The 26,296-nt window shown below is 37.2% G+C and overlaps 1 protein-coding gene across 2 annotated transcripts in view; it reads right to left on the minus strand.

The window, feature by feature from the left end:
* Positions 1-24,063, minus strand: part of LOC149838206 (histone acetyltransferase HAC1-like) — a 56,834-nt gene extending 32,771 nt beyond the window's left edge. Inside the window, exons 1-8 of one of the 2 annotated variants that reach the window (XM_090006450.1) lie at positions 23,897-24,063; positions 15,122-15,598; positions 14,697-14,805; positions 14,185-14,494; positions 13,614-14,105; positions 11,432-13,299; positions 10,530-10,826; positions 10,142-10,420 (exon numbers count right to left, since the gene is read on the minus strand). In XM_090006450.1, coding sequence (XP_089862576.1) covers positions 10,142-10,420; positions 10,530-10,826; positions 11,432-13,299; positions 13,614-14,105; positions 14,185-14,494; positions 14,697-14,805; positions 15,122-15,315 — 3,549 coding nt within the window. In that variant the 5' untranslated portion in view covers positions 15,316-15,598; positions 23,897-24,063. The remainder of the gene's footprint in view (positions 1-10,141; positions 10,421-10,529; positions 10,827-11,431; positions 13,300-13,613; positions 14,106-14,184; positions 14,495-14,696; positions 14,806-15,121; positions 15,599-23,896) is intronic. The other variant, XM_090006451.1, reaches the window with a different exon arrangement.
* Between the last annotated feature and the right edge of the window lie 2,233 nt (positions 24,064-26,296).

The raw sequence follows: 26,296 nt of genomic DNA on the forward strand, positions 1-26,296 counted from the left end.
ATTAATTTTAAATCGGAAGAAGAAGATAGAAAAACTCCCTTATTTAGAGTACCCTTTATGTATCTTACGACTCGTAAGATGGCACTCATGTGAACGGATGTAGGCGCATGCTGAAACTGACTTGCAGTGTGGACTGCATGGGATATATCTGGTCTGGTAATACTTAGATACATCAGAGATCCTACAAGCTGTCTGTAGGGTGTAGGATCCAAAAGTGGAACCCCATCATCAATTTTCATATTTGCTCCTACAACCGCAGGAGTTTCGCAAAGCTTCTCATCCGTAATACCTGACCTGTCAATGATCTCAGAGGCAAGCTTAGTTTGAGATAAAAAATATCCTCTAAGAGAGTATGCTACTTCAATTCCCAAAAAATAAGTTAGAAAACCCAAGTCAGACATTTCAAATTTATCCTTCAAGATAGATTTTATACTCTTAACCCCGTTAGAGTCATTCCCAGTGATGAGCATGTCATCAACATACAAAAGTAAAATTACAATCCCTGCATTGGATTTTCTAACAAATAGAGCAGTGTCAGTAAAACAAGAGGAAAAGCCATTTTCAATCATAACAGAATTAAATCTATCATACCAAGCCTTGGGGGCTTGTTTTAGACCATAGAGTGTTTTTTGAAGACGAAGCACCTTTCCCTTAGGAGCCTCCATTCCAGGAGGAGCATCCATATAAACTTCTTCACTCAAATCACCATTTAAAAAGGCATTTTTAACATCCATTTGATAGATGTTCCACTTGTTGATAGAGGCAACGGTTATTAGGCATCGAACAGTGACCATACGGGCTACAGGAGCAAAAGTTTCTTCATAGTCAATACCATATTCTTGACTATATCCTTTTGCAACCAAGCGAGCTTTATACCTTTCAAGGGATCCATCACTTTTAGTTTTTACTTTAAAAACCCATCTGCATCCTATTGTTTTCTTACCTTTAGGAAGAGGTTGAAACTCCCAAGTTTTAGCTCTTCTCAGGGCCTCAAGTTCATTGTCCATGGCATTAATCCATTCAGGGCATCTACGTGCTTCTTCAAAATTTCTAGGTTCTATATAAGAGTGGAAGGCACTAAGGCAGGCTCTATATCTTGGTGAGAAAGAGTCATAGGAAATGAACCTAGAAGGAGGCCTTCTACTTCTCTCAGTTCTACGAGGGATCACTTCATTCTGAGAGGCACTGGGACTGGCATCATTATATCTGTCAAGAGCACTCCTAAAGTTGTTTTGATCTCTATGAGAGTAGGTGATAGGGTTTCTAGGTAATTCAATAGGTTGATGTGACGAAGGAGATAAGGAGATGTTTTCCTCGGTTTCAAGTTCATTTGGGTTACTTTGATCTGACTCATTATCACTAGTATCATCGTCCTTATTCAATAAATCAAATAAAAAGGAATAATCCATATTTTCATTATGGGGGTCACAACGTTCAAACCCACTAACATTTTCCAAAAAACTCACGTTTCTGGAAACATACAATTTATCACTTTTGATATCATAACAACGAAACCCCTTTTGGGTTTCAGAATAGCCAAGAAAGGCACAAGGAATGGCTTTTGGAGAAAGTTTGTCATTCTTATCAGTAAGAACAAAACACTTACACCCAAAGACCCTTAACCTGCTATAATCAGGTTCCTTATCATACAGTTTTTCAAAGGGAGAAATTTTGTTTAAATTTTTCGATGGAAGTCGGTTTATGAGATAGACAGAGGTAAGGGCTGCCTCAGCCCAAAGATTTTTTGGAATGTTTTGAGAAATGAGCAAAGTCCTAGTGGTTTCAATGATGTGCCTGTGCTTTCGTTCGGCTAACGCATTTTGTTGCGGGGTTTTCGGACATGATTTTTGGTGAAGAATTCCAAAATTTTCAAGATAACTCTTAAATTCATTTGAGAGGTATTCTCCTCCAGAGTCAGACCTAAAGATTTTTAAACATCCATTGAATTGATTTGAAATCATCATGTGAAAGCTTTTAAAGGTTGAAAAAACCTCATGTTTATGTTTAAGGAAATAGATCCAACAAAATCTAGTATAGTCATCCACAAAGATCACATAATATGAAAAACCTCCTTTTGACATTACCGGAGCCGGTCCCCATACATCGGAATGGACAATTTCAAATGGTTTTGTCGTAAACATGGATCTTTGAGGAAAAGGCAAACATTTCATTTTCCCAAGAATGCATTCATTACACAAAAAGTCACTTTTACAAAGATGTTTAACAAAAGGCAAATACGAGATTTTAACAATATTGGGATGACCCAGTCTCTTATGCCATACATGAATGTCTTTGTTTTGGACGACGTTGCAAAATTGACTCTTGGGAACTTGAAGAAAATCTACGTAGTAGAGGTCTCCTCTTCTAGAGCCTTCCCCAATCAATCTCCCGGACTGGCGATCCTGTATCCAACATTTATTAGAAGAAAATTTTATATCGCAACCATGGTCCGAGAGTTGGGAAACGGAAAGAAGATTTAGGTTAAGGTTTGGGATAAAACGAATTTTTGGAACAAAGAAGTCTTGTTTTTCAAAATTACCTATTCCTTTAATCTCAAGAGATGTACCGTCCGCGGTTGATACAAAAGATGGAAAAGCATTTTTAGAAAAGTTTGAAAGAGTGCAATAACTAGGGGTCATGTGAAAGGATGCCCCGGAATCTAAAAGCCAAGATGTCTTACCGGGGGAAGAGGATGACATAGCGGCTCCGGAAGTACCTCCCTTGAGAAGAGGTTGTAGGGCTTCCACGATTTGTTGAAGAGATAGAGACTCACTTGATAAAGAGGGTCGTTCTTCAACTTGAGATGCCATAGCCGTTGCAATCAATTTCTTCCATTTAGGACACAAGGGTTTGATATGTCCGGGTTCTTTACAATGATAGCAAGTTACTTTGCTATAATCTTTTTTGCCATACCGATCATTTCCTCCTTGACCTTGATTCTTGAAATGAGGAGGTCTATAGGTTCTCATGTTATTTCCCGGTCTTGACACGGCATTAGCCATTTCACCATCGTCTTGAGTAGAGGAAGTAACAAGAATGCTAGGATTATTTTTGCCAATCCCCATACGGGTTTCTTCACCACTTAGCTTGGTGATAACATCTTCGAGTGAGGGGGATGTGAAGGCGGAGAGAAAAGAGGACCGGACTTGTTCAAATTCGGGTCTAAGGCCATTTAAAAAATTGAAGAACCGGTCTTCTTCAAGTTGTTTGTGCCTTAATTTGATTGCCTCACCACTCCATTTAGGTTCAAGAATAGCGAGCTCGTCCCAAATAGAGGATAATTCGGCAAAATACTCCCGAATGGTCATGTCATTTTGTTGGAGAGTCAAGGCCCTCTTTTGGAGAAAGTACTTATGGGATAGATCTCTTGAGGTGTACATTTTCTCAAGATATACCCAAGCTTCGGAAGCCCTTTTAAATTTGATGATGTTGGCATTTATCTTGGTCTCAACGGATGAGAAAATCCAAGATAAGATCTTGAAGTTCTTCATTTCCCAATCATCATGTTTCTTAGAATACTCTTCAAGGGCCTTTTGTCTTTCATCCCCTTCAAGGATCTTAATATCCCCTCCTTCAACAATGGTAATCTTGGGTTACGGTTCCGGTATGGATCCATGAACGTAACCCCAAAGCCCCTTTCCTTTAATATGGGCTTCCATATTACCGGCCCAAATGTGATAGTTTGAGCCATTAAGCTTAAACCCAAGAGAGAAATGGGAGTCTTTTTCGCCCATTAGAGAGGAAAGAATGCAAGAGATAGTATGTACCTTAATTACTTTTTGCGTCTTTCTTGACAAAAGAGGCTCCTAAAATATTGCTCGAAGAAGATGATCCTCTTTGATTTCAAAAAACTTGAAGGCACGCTTCCCGAGGAATGCAAAAGAAGGCGAATCGCAATTCTTCTTCTTCAACCTTGCTCTGATACCATGTAAAAGTATCTTCAACAAGATACTTTAGCCGATAACGCAACAACCTTAAGAATAAATGTGTGAACATACACACCCAAGAACACTTGTGCACAACGAACACAACACACCGAATCACAAATGTGCACTTGCACCCATAAGTTTCATAAACACTAAAGAGGTTGGGCTATAATCCCAAAACTCTTCATCCAAATACAATGGAGAGAGCCCATATTTATAGGGCTAAAGGAGACCTTGGAAGGGGCTCCACATAGTCGTTGGAGCCCCTCCAACGGTCACAAATGTGACCGTTGGAGGGGTCCAACGACTAGTGTGTTGGGCCCCTCCCAAGGTAGGTACAACTCATTTATTAAAAGAAAAAGAAAAATAAAAATGGGAAAAGAAATTACAAGACATATTCGAAAAAGAATGTGTAAAAAAGACTAAACTACCCCTAAGACTAAAGATAGAATTATATATATTTTACATATATAATAGGTAGATACATATACATATATTATATATATGTATATGTATTACCTTATATATGTAAAATATATATACGAAGTTACAAGTTTGGATTACATATTTTAACAATCTCAACCTCAAAAGGAAGAGTGTTTGTCATCTTCAAATAGAGCTCTTTCATTGCAACAAATCGTGGATGCACTTCAACCTCTCCTAAAAGGGGCTATTTTCGGAGCCGCCATGTCAACCTTTTCTCCTCCCGGTAAGACCTCTTGACTTTTAGATTCGGGTGCTTCTTTTCACATGACCCCAAGTTTTAGTTCTTTAAACATCTCTTGAAGTAAAAGGAATAAGAAATTTTGAAAAACAAGGGTTTTTTATTCCAAAAATTAGATTTATACCCAAATTAAACTTAAATTTGTTTTTTGATTCTCAACTCTCAAATCATGGGTGTGATATAAAGTTTTCATCTAACAAATGTTGGATACAGGATCACCGGTCCGGGAGATTGATTGGAGAAGGCTCTAGGAAGGGCGATCTATACTATGTCGATTCTCTTTGAATTCCAAAGAACATGTTTTGTAATGTTGTCCAACAAAAGGATATTAATGTATGGCACAAAAGACTTGAACATCCAAATATTGCAAAAAATTCTCATTTACCTTTTGTTAAAAGTCTATGTAAAAGTGATTTCACTTGTAACAGTTGTATTCTTGAGAAAAGGAAAAAATTGCCTTTTTGTCAAAGATCTATGTTTACAACAAGACCTTTTGAAATTAGCCATTCGGATGTATGAAGACCGGCACCCGTCCTATCAAAAGGAGGCTTTGCATATTATGTCATTTTTGTTGACGACTACAAGAGATATTGTTGGATTTATTTTCTTAAACACAAATATGAAGTTTTCTCGATTTTTAAAACCTATCATATGATGATTAAAAATCAATTTAATGAGAATCTAAAAATTTTTAAAACTGACTCTGGTGGAGAATATCTTTCAAGTGAATTCAAAAATTATCTTGAAAGTCATGGTATTCTTCACCAAAGATCTTGTCTGAAAACTCCTCAACAAAATGGATTAGCCGAAAGAAAGCATAGACATATAATAGAGACAACTCGAACATTATTTGTTTCTCAAAACATCCGAAAAGGTTTTTTGGCTGAAGCAGTTTTAGCATCTGTCTATCTAATAAATCGGCTACCTTCTAAAAACTTAAACAATATCTCGCCTTTTGAAAAATTGTATACCAAAGAACCCGACTATAGTCGGTTGAGAATTTTCGGTTGTAAATGCTTCGTTCTTACTGACAAGAACGAAAAGCTTTCATCAAAAGCCATTGCCTGCGCTTTTCTTGGATATTCCAAAACCCAAAAAGGGTTTTGTTGCTATGATATTAAGAATGACAAGTTATATGTTTTCAGAAATGTGAGTTTTCTGAAAAATGTTAATGGTTTTAAAATGAGTGAACCCTCTGAAGAAAACATGGATTACACTTTTTTATTTGAAATGTTAGCACATGATGATGATAGTGATGACGATTTCATTCATAATGACATCAATGATAAAGAAGATGGCTCTTCCCATCCACCTATCTCTCAACATAGAAATGAAGGACCATTGAGAGTGATGACGATTTCATTCATAATGACATCAATGATAAAGAAGATGGCTCTTCCCATCCACCTATCTCTCAACATAGAAATGAAGGACCATTGAGAGATCCTATAACATATACCCATAGAGATAGAAACAATTTTAGGAGTGCAATTGAAAAATTCAGTGAACCCAGTGGGTCCAATTCAACAAATGATGAAAACCTACGAAGAACTGAGAAAAGTAGAAAGATGCCTTCTAGGTTTATTTCATATGATTCGTTTACTCATAAACATAGAGTCTGCCTTAGCGTCATTCATTCCTATATAGAACCCAGAAACTTCGAAGAAGCCAAAAAGAATGATGAATGGCTGAAAGCAATGAAATGTGAGCTTTCAACTCTCATCAGGGCAAAGACTTGGGAGTTCTAAGATCTTCCTAAGGGTAAGAAAGCAATAGAGTGTAGATGGGTATTTAAGGTAAAAACTAAGAGTGATTGATCTCTTGAGAGATATAAGGCTCGATTAGTTGCAAAGAGATATAGTCAAGAATACGGAATTGACTATAAAGAAACTTTTGCCCCCGTGGCATGAATGGTCACTGTCTAATGTCTCATTACCGTTGCCTCAATCAACAAATGGAACATCTATCAAATGGATGTTAAAAATGCATTCTTTAATGGTGATCTGAATGAAGAGGTATATATGGACAGGAATGGAGACTCTCAAAGAGAAAGTGTTTCGCCTTCGAAAAACACTTTATGATTTAATACAAACCCCCAAAGTTTGGTATAATAGATTTAACTTCGTAATATTAGAAAATGGTTTTTGTTTTTGTTTCACTGACACTGCCTTATTTATTAGAAAAATCAATGCAAGGATTGTCATTCTGCTCTTATATGTGGATGATATACTTATAACCGGAAGTGATTCTAAAGGGGTTAAAAGCATAAAATCAATTTTGAAAGATAGGTTTGAAATGTCTGATTTGAGATTTCTAACTTATTTTTTGAGTATTGAAGTAGCATACTCTCATAGAGGGTATTTTTTATCTCAAACTAAGCTTGCCTCCGAGATTATTGGCAGGTCAGGTATTACGGATGATAAGGTCTGTGAAACTCCTGCTATAGTAGGAGCCGAAATGAAGATTGATGATGGTATTCCTCTCTCTGATCCTACCCCCTACAGAAAACTTGTAAGATCTTTGATGTATCTGAGTATTACTAGACCAGATATCTCTCATGCAGTTCATACCGCAAGTCAGTTCCAACATTTACCAACATCAGTTCACATGAGTGCCATCTTGCGGATTGTGAGATACATAAAGAGCACACTAAACAAGGGAGTATTATTATCCTCTTCTGAATTAAAATTAATTGCTCATACTGATTCTGACTGGGGAGGTGACCCAAATAACCGTCACTCCACCATTGGTTTTTGTGTGTTTTTAGGAGACTCACTGATTTCATGGAAATGTAAGAAGCAACAAAAAGTGTCTCTATCCTCAACAGAAGCTGAATATTGTGTCATGACGACTACAACCATGGAAATTGTATGGATTCATCAGCTATTAGAAGACATGGGAATCTCAATAGAAGGGTCCACCAAGCTATGCTGTGATAACAAGAGTGCAATATACATTGCCAAAAATCATATTTTTCATGAGCAAACTACACATATTGAGATGGATTGTCACTATGTTCGAGAAGTGTATCTGAAAGAAGTTATAGATCTTCCATGTGTAACTTCAGAATATCAGTTGGCAGATTTTTTCACCAAAGCCTTGTGTGCTCAGTGGTTCAATTTTCTCCTTGGCAAACTTTCGTTCATCTTGCCCTAAGTTTGAGGGGAGGGTGTTAAATTATAATTCATAAGATAATGTATTACAGTAAAGAGTTGTCTCCTTAAGCTTATAAACATTGTGCATTTATTGCACTTCTTTTGTGGTGTAAAGCTTATAAACAGTGTGCATTTATGTCTTGAGTATTTGAAGTATCAAGTTATTTGAAAACTTCATTGTTTGCAAGGATTCTTCACAGTTAGATGGGCCCAAAATAAGATATGTATTGTAGCATATCATAAAAAATTGTATGTTTTAAATAAAAGAATAAAAAATAATCCAAAAAATTAGAAAAATCTAAAAAAAATCATAACACAAGAAACAATGATTAATATCATAAGATAAAACCATAGCATCACATATTAAAACAATTATGTGCAATTAATGACATGCATAAGACATCGAAGATTCAATAATCAAGACAATATGTTGTAAATTGCATGCATATCTCATAAGAAAAATGCAAACTATCAAATAATATGCATGCTAAATAATGAATCTAATCTAATAAGTCACAAGATTCATAATAATGTGTTTACATCAAAAAATTTATAAGTTTTTTTTAAATACTTACCAATTTTACATAACCAAATTTATTCAAAATTCAAACCAAAATGAATTAGATTGCGTCAATCATGAGTATCATCATCGTCATCATTCTCTTCCTTTTTTTTTGCAAAAAATCTCCTTACACCATTGTTAAGCTCTTTAGGGATGAATATGAACTAGCCCTAAGTGGCTTTATATGTTTTTGAAAAACAAATTATTGAAATGAGTGCACTTAAACTGCATTTATAGCATATCTTAAGATACACCCCATATCAGAGTGTACGTAAGATATAGAGGTATATCATAAGATACACAAGGGTGTGTATCATACCGAAAAAAAACCATAGATATGACATGTATCATAGTGTATCGTACAATACGCTATGATACATACAACACTGGTCAAAAGCACAGACTACTCCGCCTAGTCGGCCTAAGCATAAGTAAAATGCCTAGGATTTACAATTCCTAGGTAGGTACCTCAAAAGGTACCAATTTTGCCAAACAGGCATCGACTAGGGTGCCTAGTCAGTGACTAGGCTTCCCTTGCCTAGGTGCAAGGGCAGTTTAGTCATTTTTAGTATTATATATATATATATATATATATATATATATATATATAAAACGTACAACAGAAGCGGGTTAATTTTAAATGATTATGTTTTTTATATGTGCATGTTAATTTGTTTCCGTTGATTTTTTTTTAAAGGCTGAAAGTGATATATATGTGTGATTTTTGTTTGTATATATGTGTGAGATTTTGAAAAAATTTCTATAAAAGCTTGAAAGCATGTTCAGTATTACTGAATATGTAATATGCTATTTATATATGTATGTGTTGGTGTGTCTGATTTTTTCTGTGAAAGGCAGAAAGTATGATTTATATATATATATATATATGAATAATATGTGTGTGTGTGTTACAATCAAATTTTCTATGAAAGGCTAAAAGCATATTTTGTTGATTATACTGAATATATTATATATTATGACATTGAATATATATATATATATATATATATATATATTCTGTGAAAGGGCGTGTAATTGTGTACTTGTCTGATGAAAACATCTTATTACCAAAAGAATTAAACATTTTGATGTATATTTTGTATATATTTTTTATTTTTTAATTGGGGTACTGACCCGCCTAGTCCTCAACTAGTCTTTTTAGAAGTCTACCGACTAGGCACCGCCTAGGGCTTTTGACTACATAGATAATTAGAACCAAACAGATGTAGATATCATAACACTTGGATAAGAGTAAAAACCAATTCCAAACATAGATATGAATGCAAAATGTCTCCTTGAAAGAAATGCATACCGAGAAACATGTAATAACATTGAAAACCAACAATTCCATAGGTCATAAATTTGATTACAATAAGAGCATGTGAAAACACAACCAAATTAAGCAATTTAAAGATTTATAAGAGAAACCATTTTAGCCCTCCAAACAAACAGAAGTGGTTTCAGGCCTTATTTTCTCAATAACTAAAATAACAACTGTATTCAGTGCAATATGAACTTTCCTTTTTCTCAAGAGAGGATGCCACAACCTTGAGCTTAGGTGTACTTTCACGATGTATTTTTCAATAACCCAATGAACTGACAGTACAAGTTGTTGCAAGAAAAATTAACACATGAGTGTATCCAATAAAGGCGATTGAAATAACCCACCAAATAGTTTAGTTCCATTTCTCAGATAAGGATATATCAACTACTAAATGCCAAAAGCAAAATGCTTTATAATCAACCAAACTTAATATTTTCTGCCAGAAATTACCTCATCAAAACTCTTCCCCTGTACTCTTGCCCTTTCCTGTCTCTCTTGCTTCAGTCTCCTGAAAAGCCGCTGCTCGATGTCATCACTAAGAATAGTCCTTGGCAGATCTTTGGCACCTAGAACAGCACTTTGTGGTAAAGGTTTCCTTTCCCCTCTCTCAATCTCTGCAATGTAACAATTAGGGCATGTATACTCAGCCTGCCCTCCATCATTTCTCCTGCCATTGAAAAGAGCACAAATCTGATGCTGCCATGCCTCACATTTGTCACATTGAACCCACTAGAAACAACAAAGAAATCAGTCAGAAAAAGAGGAAAAGAATAAGGTTGCACGCACCATAGTAGAAGCTCTTCCCCAAAACAAACACCTTAAAAGGAATGCAACTTACCCATTCTTCAGTTTCTTCATCATTCTTTTTCTTCTCCATCCGTGCCTTTGGTAGTGCAGTTCCATCAACCTCAATGGTCTCACCTCGGGCCTCATTATAGCATGGTATACAAAAATAGTGACGTGTATCACCACTGCCTATGGTATAATACGTAGAATTTCGCTTAATACGAGCACCACATGGCGTGCAATATATAGGAGATGGTTCAAATGTAAGTTTCTCAACAGCACACAGCTGGCACGAGTTCTCACTCATTGAATGCTCCATTGCTTGATTCTTTTCTGCTTTGGATTTACTCTGTCCATGGTTGAAGCACACAAGATAGACCTTTTAAGGTACTATAAACTAACAAAACATGCATAAACTATAATAGAATCACAATTCACAAGGGAAATGCTACAAGACTTAAAAAGAGTAGGTTTGTAAACATGAGTCTAAATGCCTATATGGGCTCTGCACATCAGGCAAGGGGAAAGCATGATTTGTTTAAGATGAACATTTCGAATTCAAAACCAGGAGGGTGCATACAATGCACAAACCAAAGCACAAGGAAAACCTTTCCAGTGGGCAATGGGGAGTTTCTGTGGAGTTTTACACTGAGGGCGGCTATCAACAACCAAATCCATGACATTGAAAAAAATGAGTTAAATGCATACATTTTAACCACATCATTGTTTTCATCTTTCATATATTAAAGACATGCGACAAAATTCTCCGCTACATGTGAAAGCAACACTGTAGTTGCTCCACATTCTAAGGTGTAAAGGCAAGACCATACACGGTAAAAGACAACAGATGTGTTGGATCAATTTGTGCCTAATTATGCCCAAAACAGTAGCAATGACCAGTAAATCAAACACATTAGTGATATGGAAAAGAATAAACAAACAAAAAGGACTGACCTGACCAACCCATTGCCGAAGACTAACAATATGCTCCCTAACTTGCTCTGGAGTAAAAAGTTCAGTCAGAGATACACCTTTTATCTTCGGCTTCCCTGATTTAGTGCCTGCTGTTTGATCAGCTGTGGATCCATAAATGTCCTGCTTTATATCCTGCCTCACCTGATCTAGTTCCTTCTGAAGAGGCACATTTTCTTGCTTAAAATCAGATACAGAATTATTTGAAATCTGAGTTTCAGATTCAAACTTCATCATACCAGAATTATCTAAGTCATTTCGACTATTTTCGCTAACTTTATCAGGGCTTCCAAGCAGAGAGTTCATGGAAGACTCCATCTTTACTTCCATAACATCAGATTTTGTAGGCATAGGTGCATCAGGCAGTTGGTTCCCCTGTAGCTGTTCCTCTGATTCCTCCAGAGGTGAAGAAGCTACATGCATTAATTCTCCCTTGGGCTGAATGATTGAAGGGGAAGAATGCTCAAGCTTCACTCGCTTCAGTGACGACTGCATACAACCTGAGGTTTCGAAACTAGAATTAACACTCTTAGATGTCATTTTAGTTGCATCTACTAAAGAAGTCATCTTCCAAGTGCCATTTGTTGAATTTTCTTGCACAGAATTTAATGGGGGGTTGGCAGAGACTTTCTGTCGAGATGTCCAACGACGAACAGGAACACAAAGAGCACAGGTTCCAGAATGACAGTTGTTAAAATGATTCATCAGCATCTTGGTTGTATAACAATAAGTATATTTACAGTGAACCTCGTGGCATTTATCCATATGCCTGCATAAATTCTGAGCTATTACGCAATGTCCATCTGGACATTTTCCCTCTGAAGCAGAACATTTCTTAGCATGTCGTAGAAAAAGGAGCCATCTTTGTTGGTCAATAATCTCTTTCCTACGTGATCTCAGAGTCCTACCTCCAGATCTGCATAGAGCCCTTGATGAACCTTGAAGTCTTTCATAACTTTCTGAAGAAACAGTTTGTCCATTCATTGGCCCATGTGTAGTGAGATGAGGGCGTTGAGCTTCATCTTGTTGCATTATTCGTTGGCGTAAGTCTTCATGCATGTGTTGCTCAGCAGATGACTGGTTCACAACAGGAGATTTCACTTCCAGTGAAGAATGCCATTCTTCAGCGACAGGGATTTCTGACTGAGCAACAGAAAGACCTGTAAATTCATTTTGTAACTGTGCAACTCGTTTCTGTGGCTGCACAATCTGCTGAAATTGATGTGAAGTATGTGAGAATGAAGAAAGCAAATCCTGGGAACTTGATGATTGGCAGAGAAACTGTGAACCTTTAGACTGATCTTCAGGTGCAGGACTAGGCTGGAATTGATTATGCAAATCTGAGAACTGATATTGATCAGGTAGTTGATTGTGAAGAGCTTCATTATGTGACTCCACTTCATGCTCCAGCAGTATCTGATTGACTGGAGTTGATGCAAGTTGACCATTTGATGGAAACTGAGGCTGCCTTAAGCTCTCATTCTTCAACAACTGTTGGTGCTGCTGATTCTGCTGCCTCAGCTGAGGCTGATGCGCAAATTGCGCGTGAGGCTGATGGGGATGCTGTGAGAATTGTTGCTGCTGGACCCTTTGAAGTGGTTGAGGCTGGAGTAAATGGTCTCTAGAATGGGATTCTGGCAGATTCATCTTTGTAGAATGATCAAGAGACTGAGACTTAATATTACATGCCTGCTGAAGTGACTGCAGATTTGATTGATGAGACTGCAACATGGAGTTTGCTTTCAGATTAGACTGAAACCCAAGAGAATTCACATTCTGGTTATTTCCTACAGATCCAAAAAGGTTTCCAGACCCAGAAATATCAGTGCTATTAATTGTGTAACCATCACCTGCCAAAAATTCATTTGATCAGGAATGCTTCAATCAGGAATGCTTCAATACAGAAAGAATATTTGCAGATCAATATTTGAAAACAATATACACATGATATACACTATCAATTCCATAAAGTCCTTAAAAGGAAAAAGCCCTTTTGCGTTTAAATATAATATCTCTTTCCAGCAACATAAACTATCAAATCAAAATAACTCAACCATAAAGCTATTGATCCAACTCATACATCCGTGTGCCTATGCATGCGTGCATGTGCCTGCACATGTGTCTGTGCACGAGTGTGTGTGTGAGTGAGAGAGAGAGAGAGTACTCTGCATTATTTTTTGCTGTCGCTGCTGATCAAACCGCTGCTGTGGAGGTTTCTGAGAGTTCACATAAGCAGGAGAATTTAAATAACCCTCAGAATGTGCAGTCCCATTCATTAATTGCATGTTATTCCCCACTGCTGCCAACCCACCGTTCGGAACTCCACTTGAGAAACCATAAGCTGAAGGTTTGGGCTGCATGCTAGACCTCATTCCCATACCCATGCCGATTTGTCTACCAACATTATGCACCATACGACTATTTTGACCACCAATATATTGCCTAGGTTGCTGTGTTTGAGACGCCATAATAGATTCAACACTTGAAAAAACCCCTCCAATAGATGTGTTCATGGGCAATGAACGTGAATCATTCAATCCAGGTGTAGGGATCATCTGACTTGAATGCCTTGATGTACCCAATGATGATAACACATTGCTTCCCGAACGAACAGAAATATTAGGAAGTGATTGCTGATATCCATTAGGCAGTAGTCCTAAAGAAGTGGATTGCACTAAATTAATAAAAACACATAGAATGATGGTGCACAAGGAAACATTCAAGCTGAAATTTACCGTCAGATGAGTTGAAGGAATTACGCTGCATTCCACCAACAGACCCATTGGCAGTTGGCAACAAACTCACCATGCCAACCGAGTTTGGAACCATCAGGCTGGCATTGGCACTAGCAGCCATAGAATTATCAACAGATGGGACCACATAATTTGCATTTCCGCTTTGTGACATACCTGGAGTAGGAATCATGGTTCCAACAGATGAAGATGAATTAAAGTGACCTAATTGTTGACTATGGCTGCCAGCTGACATACGACTCAAAAAACTTGCTAGCCTACGCTGCAATGTGCTGGTGTCCATATACTCCTCCTAATCAGAAGAAAATCTGATATTAGTAATGCCAAAAATAAAAATTCTCATATATCAAAGTACTAGCCAATTAATGATGATTGTTTTTCAGTCAGTGATTGCAAACATCACCAATGGAAAGCAGTAATGATATATTTGCAGCCTGCAACACTGAGAACAAGATGTGTTGAACTATGAAAGTTTATAATGCAAGCTTAGGAACCTTAGAAGAAGCATTCTTGAACAGTGCTAGCTCCAATCGCCTTGTAAAATCAGATAATTTGTTGTGCCCCCATTCATTAGCCTGAGGTTGCCGCCGAAAAAAACTCATGCTGAAATAGATGAGGAACAGCAAGAATTACTACTTTCATTAAGTGAAACTGAAACGTTTGTATTTTAGATATAAAAGGGAATATAAGGTTTATGGCATCAAGAAGAAAAGGAAGTCAAAATATAGGATCTGCTATGGATTGGTAATCTGTTTATAACATTAAGCAGTTATAAAGATGGTTGCTGAAGCAGTTTTTTCAAGTTAGCAAAATGAAATAAAGCCAGCCATTAATATACTAGTCTTATTAAATTCAAAATATAAGCATGAAGCTGGTGAACTGTTCTGTCTGATGATGCGAAAAATTAGCAGTGACTTACATTTCTTCTGCTACACGGTTCCGGATAGAATCAATATCAGGATCAGCTCTCCATGAACTTTGTAGATTTCCCAAATTTTGCATCTGGGAAGGAATAGAGCTAACATTTTGCTGAGGTAAAGCAGGCAACTGTGGACCTGGTTGGCTAGATAACTGGCCAGGAACCTGGCCTGACATATGTGCCTGCACATGCATCTTGCCAAAAAAATACTACATCAAGTAAACCAAAACTTTAAATTTCCGGCTTCAACCGCTTGTATCTCTAGTGCCTATAAAGTTTGCAATAAGGCCATGACCTCATGCTAGTGGTCAAGTAAACAGTAACACTGAAACCAAAACAGAAGCTCCCATTTTTAATCGACCAGCAGCACACAGCCCTCTTTATTACTAAAATCAGGAGTTACGAAATATCAGACCCTGCAAGTAAAAAGCCCAGATTCTGAAACCATATGGCACAAGATGTGAAGCAGCAAACCACCTGTCAAAGAATCCAATCAAAACATTAACAATGATGTTGGATGGATAGATTAAGATGGCTATCATACATTGGTTATTAAAAAAATGTAAAAACAAATGATGTGCAAGACATGACACATAACCTGAAAAGCCAAACTAAGCACGGTATCAGAAAAAGCATTACCAGATTGGCCTTATCAACCAGATTCATCATAAACAAAGTTGGATCAAGAGTCTAGCTAAGCCACACTGTTGCATGTCATATTTAGATTGTCCATGTTTTCATGTGCAGCTTTCTTTTTTTTTAATTGGGTTCATAGTAGCAAAAAATATATATTCCAATTCACAAGTTTTCAATTTTCTGCTTTTCTTGAGCTTATTTCACAAATAAATTGAACAAATAGGAAGATCAAACTGATTTGTGACTTTCAATATCACGATGTGGCCAATGAGATTGTATGAGTCAGAAAACAATGGTATGAAAAGCACCATGAAAGAACAACATACTGTCAAGGTATAATAAGAAAGGAAATCCCTGCTCTTGACCCAATTGGACAACAGCTTATCCATTAACCTCCATAATTAAGCCATTTATATAAAAATTATGTCATAATATCTTCTAAGTACAATGACATTATTGGATTTGATAAGACATATTACTTGATTCGTACTGGGATTTGTCGTGCAGTAACTCCACCTGATGATAAACCAGACCCCCGCTCCGCCTCCCCCCATTTTTTTCCCTTTTGATGTGCGGTGAGGGAGGAACATTGGGAGCCAGGGTTGGAGTGATGGCCATGGATTACCAAGACAACCTTCACATCTGATGGCAACTATCAATTAAGTAACAAAAGCTGCTGGCCTCATCAGCAATTTACAAACCACCAATTTTTGTAGTTATTCAGCCCTCTTTTTGTTAATGAAATTCAAATACCTGTCTAAAGCATAAAACACTTTTCCTTTTGTTGATAAAATAGCTCATCCTCTATTATTCTGTTAAAAGAATTAAATATGGATGGTATTTTAATTGACCAAATTATTTTAGGACCAAGAGTGTCTTTGTTGGAACAAACATGAAAAACGCAGGCGGACAAAGTGATAACCAAAAAGTTGTAATCCTTTGCAAGTAGCAGATAACTTGGGTATCTTTTTGTAGTTCACTCTTCAATTAATTTCCTCTTTAGATGGTTCATGGCAAATTCAGCAAAAACAGTCTCCCTATATGGATACGATGGATAGTTTAGAGCGTGATAGAATTAACAAAAGGGACAGCCCATCCCTTGTCTACATAAATGATCCATGACAATTTTGACATATTACTAAGGTGTTAACTGTAAAGCAATAAAACACATGCATGAATAATGCTTTGAGCATCATCTGTTAAAAATTCTAAGAAATACAAGAAAGCAGCTATAAGAATTGTGACAGTTATGTGAGACTAATGAGTGTTCAAACAACATGACCAAACATAACAAGTAAAAAGCCACCACTTGCATGAGAAGGATCACATTGTCGAAGTTGCTGATATAATGGCAGAAACAGTGTTTTGGATACTGCCACTACAAGCCAGTCTATGGTGAAATCCAAATTTCACCATAGTATGACTAGGGCAAAAAATAAAATAAAGTAAAGAAAATAGAGACCGAAAGTTACAAACTTCACATGGGTACAGGGTGCAGGTGTCGGTTCAGGTACAGGTTAAAGGGTACGACGCGGAAATTTTTAAAAATCTGGGTGCCAAACCCATATACAAAAATATGAAGTTAGTACCAAGTTAAAATCAAAGCCCCCGTACTATAATCCTCCTCCCCCTCTTCCTCCTCGTCCTCCTTCTTCTACTCTTCTTCTTCCACTGAACAATACTGTCATCTGACACAACAACAACAACTACGCCTTCATCCCAAAACAATTGGGGTCGGCGATATGAACCAAAAAATACTGCCATCTGACCTAGAAAAAATAAATAAATAAATAAAAGATAAAAGTTGTTGGTCAGGATGTGCCAGGTCAGGACCCAACCCGGTACGCAGGCAGTACCGGCGCCCTCACCCTTCCGAGTCAACACGGGTCCGTCAGCCCAAGTGACGCACACATGTGACAGCCTTTCTCCAAAATAAGCATGTGTCATAAAAAAATTAAACAATTACAACATCAAATGTTCAAGAAAAGAAAAAATATGAGAGAAAAAAAAAGGTTAAAAGAATGCTTTCCCCATCTTTCTTAGTGTTGGTCCAAACTTCTTAGTTCCAAAAACTTTAAAGCATCAATCTTTTAGATATTTCTTGTTTAATAGTGGAAAGAAATTCTAGATTCACTCCTATTGGAAACAGGCACTGGATCCCTGACTCTTGTGGTTCACATCCTCACCACTTTCTTTGCGGGAACTCATTTTCTTAGTTCTTAGTTGCTTTCTTGATTATTAGATTTGGAAGTCAGTCTAAAAACTCAAGCCTTTTGCATTTATTTTTCTTAAATATTTCCCTAGCCACTATCAGTGCATGTGGATAACCTAAGTGAGAAATCTCATTTAGCCCATTTTTCAAATGTTTGGATGAAAAGTAGAAAAGTGAAAGGTGGTGTCAGATTTCCGTTAATTTCTAAAGAGGTGGACAAAATAGGCTTTCAAAGGTGTCCAGCAATACCACTTGTAAAAGTGTAAAATGGTTTCTTAGAAATCATGGGCCCCACAATAATCTTAGAAATTATTACCCCCCATATTTTTACAATAAATACAATTCCTTTTTGCCACATAGATTTCGCTCCTAACCAAATGCATTATTCTGAGTTCATGCAGATAATCAGATTTACCACATCCATGCCTCAATCACTTGGCAAATGCAATTATGGTAGTGGAAAGCGAAAACAAGTTTTCTTGATATGCTTCAACAGAAAATACTAGTAGACATGCATCATGTGGTCGTCCATAGCTATTCTCTTGAGGGGAAGAGTACTCCCAGCATTCACATGTGAGGACAATGGTAATAAAAATATGTATATGCCTTTCAAGTACATGTATTAATCAAGACCATGGCTGTGACCTAAGCTAGTCCACCAAACATAAGAGCAGCTAAAAACCAAGAAATAAACAAGATGATATCACCACAAGCAGAAAAAAGAATAGTTAGTAAACAATAAACAGATCAAACTATTGTGCTGAATGTTGAACACTTTTTAGGATCACCTTACTATATATATATATATATATATATATATATATGGCTTGCCCACCCTGACCTGAGAAACCCCTTAGGGGCTAAGTCACAAGGATTCGGCCAACCGGGTGCCGCACCCACGTCGACGTGACGCGATGCAGGTGCGCGTGTGGGTGCGGTCAACCAGACCCTGGGTGTGGTCAACGCACCCAGGGTCATTTGTGTCCAATTTTTGGACCAAAAAAATGCCCGATGAAAACGGCTAAGGGGAGGAGGATTAGGGCAAATTTTGCCCTAATCCTCCCAAGTTTGCTTCCTGAAGTCGACGCACACGCCTTCGCCGACTCCTTCCGGCCGCTCCTCAATTATCAGGTCTCTCTCTCTCTCTCTCTCTCTCTCTCTCTCTCTCTCTCTCTCTCTCTCTCTCTCTCTCTCTCTCTCTCTCTCTCTCTCTCTTTCTCACTCATTTTCAATAATGTTATTTGGGGGTTTTGGGCATTCCAAAAAAATTTCAATAATGTTATTTGGGGGTTTGGGGCTTTCCGAAATTTCTCAATGAATTGATGATGATATATCCTATAATCGCGCGTGCGTGAAAGAGGTTGAACTCTCATTTGCTAATGCTGTGATTTGATTTTTTTATGACTGATTTCTGTGATTTTGTTGTTGGCTATCGGGTTGTTAACATTGATCGTTAAGTAGAAAAAATTTTGTGTATACACAATCTGTTTAGACGTTTTCCTTGAAATAAAATATTTTTTATTAGATTTTTGTAAGTGTTATTGTTTCCCTAGTACTTGGCGTCAAACTGATTCTCTCAGTTTTGACGTCCTCTAATGTTTGATAGTCATCCTATGTCCTTCCTAGTAAACGGTTTGATTTAAAAAAAATAGTTTTTTTTTTGCAAATCTTGTTGAGACACATATCTAAAATTTTGTTCGTTCATTCTCTGTCATCTGAATGCAATATCGAAAGTTTGTTTATTGTGAATACGCTTAAAAGATACTGCAATAGTGCATGTTTCATTCTATGTTTTTATATTATTGGTGCAGACTTGCAGTCTTGAATGTGCATTGAAAATTCATAATGAATGTGAATTTGTCCAATTGATTCACATTTTTTATATCAACCTTGGTAATGCCTGTTAAAACTGACTTTTATTGCTTTGAAGTTTGCACTCAATGTGGTTTTTACTCTTTTCTATTTCTCACATATCTTTGTTTTCAGTTGTCGTGTCGTGTACTGATTCCTGCTTTGCACTTAATATTATAAATCTTGATTGTCTGCATAATTGATTGATTTTAATATAAGTTATAACTTTTTTATTTCATTAGTGTTAATGTTGTTAACTGTTAAAACTTAAAAATTATATATATATATATATATATATATATAATATATTTTTTCCGCACCCCCGCACCTAAGTTTTTTGAAAGTGCCGCACCCCACCCCCGCACCCGCACCCATGTGACATAGCTTAGGGGTATCAGGTCAAGGTGGGCACCACCTGGGCCCAACCCACCAGGGGTCACGAGAGCACCTCTCTCTCTCTCTCTCTCTCTCTCTCTCTCTCTCTCTCTCTCTCTCTCTCTCTCTCTCTCTCTCTCTCTCTCTCTCTCTCTCTCCAGCAGATTATTGCAGTGTAGGCACAGCGATGCTCTTACATTCCCACGTGCGCTGCGCCTCAAGCACGCGGACCGAACCCTTCTGTTGCAGTATAAGCTTCTAGGCGTGGCAAGAGGCCACACCTATCCGTTGGTACGGCCACCACCCTGCAGCAGGCGCGTCGCAGAGATCGTGGCCAACATGGCGCACAATCTGGCACGTGCGTGCCAAAGCACCGTTTTTGCTTTTTGTGTTTTTGCCTTTTGTGGAATGCGCCCCGCCTGTGGGGACCACTCAAATGAAGGGCCTATAAAGCCCCATGTTGTAGCTCTTTGAGTTTTTATGAATGGAAATAGAATTTTCTTTCCCCTGTGACTTCTCGCCTTCTGCTCTCTCTTCTCGCTCCCCTCTGCTCTGCTCCCCCCCCCATCGGACCTATCGGTCTTTTCTTCTTCTCTGGCCTCCTCTCTCGGGTCGGCACTCCCTTCGAAGCAACCCTGCTGTAAAGGTCTCGAACCTGGGCATGGTTCTCCCAGTCAGCTGCATCACACCACATGCCCCAAGGCGTTGCTCACCCTGCATCATTTTCCTCACCGCCCGCCTCATCCTCCTCCAAGCCGCACCACCGTGCGCCTCACCGTCGTGCTTGGACGCTTCGCGTTCTGCACGCCCATGCTATCCATGTTACCACATCGCTCCCCTGCCGCAGGCCTTCACGCCGTAAGCCTCAGCCGCACTGCACGCCCCCCGCGCGCTCCCTCATACCGCGTGCCCCGTGCGCTTCATGCGCAGCTGGCCCTGTCGCACTCTGTGCGCCTCAATGCCGCGCGCTTCACACGTGGTTGTCCCTGCCGAGTGCCTCCCGCACGGGCTCGCCTCTGCAGTTTCAACAACTCATCGCGCGCCACTTGACGACCCCTCTTGTCACCGCCATAACATCCAGCGAACCTTTTCTGGTAAGCCCCTCTTACAACCATAGCTCGTCGGGGAGGTTTTCCGACACGTGGCAGGGGTTTTCCCTTTGTTCCAAAGGGGCATCGTTCAGAGGCCCGCCCCCTTCAAGAACTGCTCCATTACGGGTTGGAGCTAGTGCACCCCAGTGTTGAGCCCGAACTAGCCACTGAACAAGGTTCAGGTGAAGTTTTTGAACAATCAGAATTTTTGGTAGTCTCTCTCTCTCTCTCTCTCTCTCTCTCTCTCTCTCTCTCTCAAGTCCCAAGCGTGAGTCCAACGGTCGGCGGGCACAAGGCGGTAGGCATTCCATCCTCACCTTCTTCTTGTGCTTTCTTTTAGGGTTTCATACTTAAGGGTTTTTTGGGTTTTCTTTTTTCAATTAGCAATTAGGTTTTTTTTGTTTTTGCAAATGAGATGAAAGCAACATTAGCTTCTATGTTTTTATTTTCAATCAACATTAAATATGATTGATGATTCCACATACTTGATTTTAGTTAAAAACTTAAAATTTTAGGGTTTTTGTTTTCAGTTAGCATACATATGTGAATGATGTTTGTTTAGGATTTAGGTTTTATTTTTTAAATAGCATGAGCCATGAATATTTCATTAGGTTTTAAGGTTTTTTGTGTTTTTTTAAATTAGCATTTAGATATTTTTGTGTGTTTTCATTTCAATCAACATTAAACTTGATCCCATGCTTGATATTTTAGGGTTCCTTTTCAATTAGTATATATATATATATGAATGATGTTTGTTTAGGATTTAGGCTTTTGATTTAGTTTTTTTTTAAATAGTATGAACCATGAATGTTTCATTAGGTTTTAGGGTTTTTTGTGTTTTTTCTCCTTTCAATTAGCATTTAGGTATTTTTGTGTTTTTTCATGTCAATCAAACTTGAACTTGATTTCACATGCTTGATTTTAGTTAATAAACTTAAAATTTTAAGGTTTTTAATTATTATATGTGAATGTTTTTCGTTAGGATTTACGTTTTATATTTAACTTTTTAAATAACATGAACATTTAATTCGGTAGGTTTTTTGCTTTTTTTAATTAGCATTTAGGTGTTTGAATTTAGTTTTTTAAATGAGGTGAATATTTAATTAGATATTTTAGTGTTTTTATTTTTAATCAACATTAAGCATGACTCAACATGCTTAATTTTAGTTAGAAACTTTGAAATTTAGGTTTTTTTCCAATTAGTATGTATATGTTAATGATGTTTGTTTAGGAATTAGGTTTTTTATTTAGTTTTTATTTTTAAAATAGCATGAAAATGAATATTTTGTTAGGTTTTTGGTTTTTTATATTTTTCCCAATTATCATTTAGGTATTTATGTATTTTTTCTTTTCAATCAACATTGAACTTGATTCCACATGATTGATTTTAGTTATAAACTTATAATTTTAGGGGTTTAGTTTTTTTAATTATTATACATATATATATATGATGTTTGTTAGGATTTAGATTTCCTTTTTATAGCATGATTATTTAATTAGGTTTTAGATTCTTTGTGCTTTTTTTTTCTCCTTTTCACTTTCCATTTGTGCCCACCCTAGTTTAGATTCCTGGCTCCGCCACTATATATATATATATATATATATATATATATATATATATATATATATATATATATATATAAACCTTAATCATTTGATCACTTAACATTGATTTGACAGCTCTTACAGTACGAAACATTTTAAGATGCCCTTGACTCTTGAAGCACCAATCTACTTTAAATCACCCAAATTTCGTCCAGAGGAAGTTTGATATCCAAAGCTCTTTGGTAAGTCTAGAAAAGGGCAGAAAACAGGTGGGTCTAAGCCCATATGTTATTAACCAACTTGGGTGTATCAACCATCGGTTGCACTAGGCAATCCAATGTTCAAATTTCCAGATTGGGTTCTGGCCGTGATGATGGGACCTGCTAACACCCAGCCTACTGAAAATGGCAATGCCCATCGAGACCGTGAAAACCCATCTCTGGAAGAATCTATAGTCCATCCTCACAAATTTATACTCATTAGAACGTAAGCAATCTACAAGGCTCAAGAGGCTCGCTGAGCATACGCAAGCTTAACTCAATGGTGATTTCCATCCAAACAGTCCAACGGCACACCAAGCATAGGAATTCCACTGGCGGAAAGGTGTCGCTAACCACCAACAAATCAACTCAAATGGCTGCAAAAACTCGAACCAAACCGAAACTATACAACAAACATGAAGAATTATACTTCATAGACATATCCTGCGAATGCGGACCTCAACGTCATCCACTCCAAATCAAAGACACAGACACCAACTCAACAACACAACCAAGACCGCCACCATCCAAAACCAATCAAACGTTTCCGAATTTATCTCAAAACACAAAAAAGAATCGTAATTCACGTCAACACACGAATTCCCCAATTCCCAACCCTAAAAACCGGGACTTCGCCCACGAATCCAAAACCCTAGAATCCGAAAACGAATAAAAAACGAGAACCGCACCCAAGAACCCCAAAATTCACAGAATTGAAACCATTGAAAGAATCATCAAAACCAACTATGAAAAACACGGAAAAGAGAACGAATAACAGACAAAAGGCGGAAATCTAACGCCGTACCTGTACGAATCGGACGATCAAGAAGGAGGGGATCGAGCACTAGGGCTCCCGATTGCAGGAATCGAACGATCGAGAGGAGTGGATAGACGGTCCGAGAAATCTAGGGCTCACACGGTCGCTCTTCGTCACCCTCTTCTCTCTCTCTCTCTCTCTCTCTCTCTCTCTGCGGCCTTTGGCTTGCATTACGCCCAATTTAATGGATGGTTTGAGTTCCGGCCGGACGACTAAACAGGATAATTGGGAGCTCGAGACGGGTCGGGTACGGGTCCAGAATTGATGTCACAGTACCCGTTTCCTCAAATGTAGGAGGCCTAGGCCTCGTGTGGGTAAGGACCGCGGGCATCAAGGACAGGACCCGTACGAGGGTTGTAAGGTAGTACACTTTTCTGGATTTGGGTTAGGAAGTGATGGTTGGAATGGAAAATGGATCCGGATCCAGCCATACTCGGTTCATGTTATTTTGTGCTGGCGTAGTTGAATGTGGGTATGATGTGGGGATACCAGACTTCTATTTGTATTTTGTTGATTATCAGAGCATAAAATTCCAACCAATGTCACAAACTCGGAATCGGGATCTTATATGCAAAGAAAATCTTAAAATAAATTAAACATGTTTGTTTCTAAGAAAGAAAGAAAAAACATTGAAACTTGGAGACACGAAAAGAAAAATCAGTATTCTAAGTTAGAAACACAAAATAAGTGCTTTCAATAAACTATAAAATTATACCCTGCTAATATTGCACTTAAATCATGATGTTTTAAAACCAATTGTTGAAAATATCATGATTTAATATGAATTTTATCATCACGAGTTTGTAACCATTAAGGTCTTGGCTTAGGGGAGTCCTGAACAACTTTGTGTCAAGGTCATGCTCCATGTCACATTAATAAATGAGATTTGGATTTTGTTTGACTAGTTAGGAACCCTGTGTTATCAAGTAAATGAAACATTTTTGGCACAAATTATGTGCATGTTGTCTAATCTTATTGGACCCACATATTGAGCCAAACTCTGGGTAAGGATTATGTAATTCATGAGCAATTCAACCTTGTATTAAAACTCGTCATGTAAGGCCTAGTACATTCTTAGGAATCATAATATTATGAGTTTTTCTTTAGCCTGGTAAAGTTTATCTATGTAGTATAAGATAAATAAAATAACTTTAAATACATAATTAATTACAACTTGTATTAAATGTCTAGACTAAACAAGTAAAATAAAACAGTAAGCAAGTGCAATTATGAATATTAAATGTTCATACAGAATATTATATATGGAAAAACAATGGCCAATGATCTAAAATTTATCTAATTTATAGTATATTATTTTCTTATTCTTGCATGATTTAAAAGTAAACATGTTCAATGATTTTATTGCAACTCTGCCTAAACTTAAAGTATGTTTATGAAAGAAACTCTTTTTAATTGGAAAGGGCAATGACATGTTCGACCAGACTGAAAAATTCATTTCACTGTAACATGTAACCAATTAAGTTAAAGGATAAAATTCTAAAGAAAGAAATCATAAATTTACAAGTGACAACAAAATTTATCATATTTTATTTTTAAACTCAAAGGCATTAACTCGTCATTCCATATATGAGTCACCCCACAAAGGAGTAAATCATTCAATTAGAGGATAAAAGGAGCCAATGTGATTTTATCATGTGTAAAGGTTTTACTTTTTTTTACCATATAAACAGGAAATTCTAACAAAACAAACAATCAAGTAAAATGTGCTAGTTAAATTTTAAGTGTCAATTTCAATAAAGCATCACGTATGCAAAAGCCACATAGTTTCTAGTTTTTGCTTATGAGAATTAAACTATATGTTACATGTCTTTATACACATACACCATTGAAGTTTAAAAGTCCTACACATTTGAAATAGATTTGAGAAATTTTGTTGTTTCCATTACAAATAATGTGATACTATTACATGAAATACTATTCTACAAAATTGTAGTAACAAAAAGTAACTCGACAAAATTATATACTACAAAAGGATTAAAACAAAAATGGCATATCTTATTGCATTTTTTTATAGGTAAATCGAGGTAGGTTTAAGATGAGTATTACGAGAGTTAGTGGGGTTCACATTATTGCAAAATTATTTTCTTTGACAACAACAACCAAGTTTAAAAATAAAGGCTTATTGGCAAGAAGCAAGTGTGTCTTAACATATATGAAAATCTTGATAGTCCTACATCAGAATTACAACCAATCAATATTAAGTTTTATGTGACATTAAAGTGGCAAACAAACTTAATTTCAAAATTACCAACTCTCCATGCCGCATTTACTACTCATTGCCTTCGGCAAACCCTCAACTAACAATCCAACTTCTTAGATTCATAAATCTCAAGATTAGATAGACAAATAACATTTGAAAGCAATGAT

This window comes from Nuphar pumila, chromosome 5, assembly GCF_984573655.1.
Source record: "Nuphar pumila chromosome 5, dmNupPumi1.hap1.1, whole genome shotgun sequence".
Taxonomy (NCBI): Eukaryota; Viridiplantae; Streptophyta; class Magnoliopsida; order Nymphaeales; family Nymphaeaceae; genus Nuphar; species Nuphar pumila.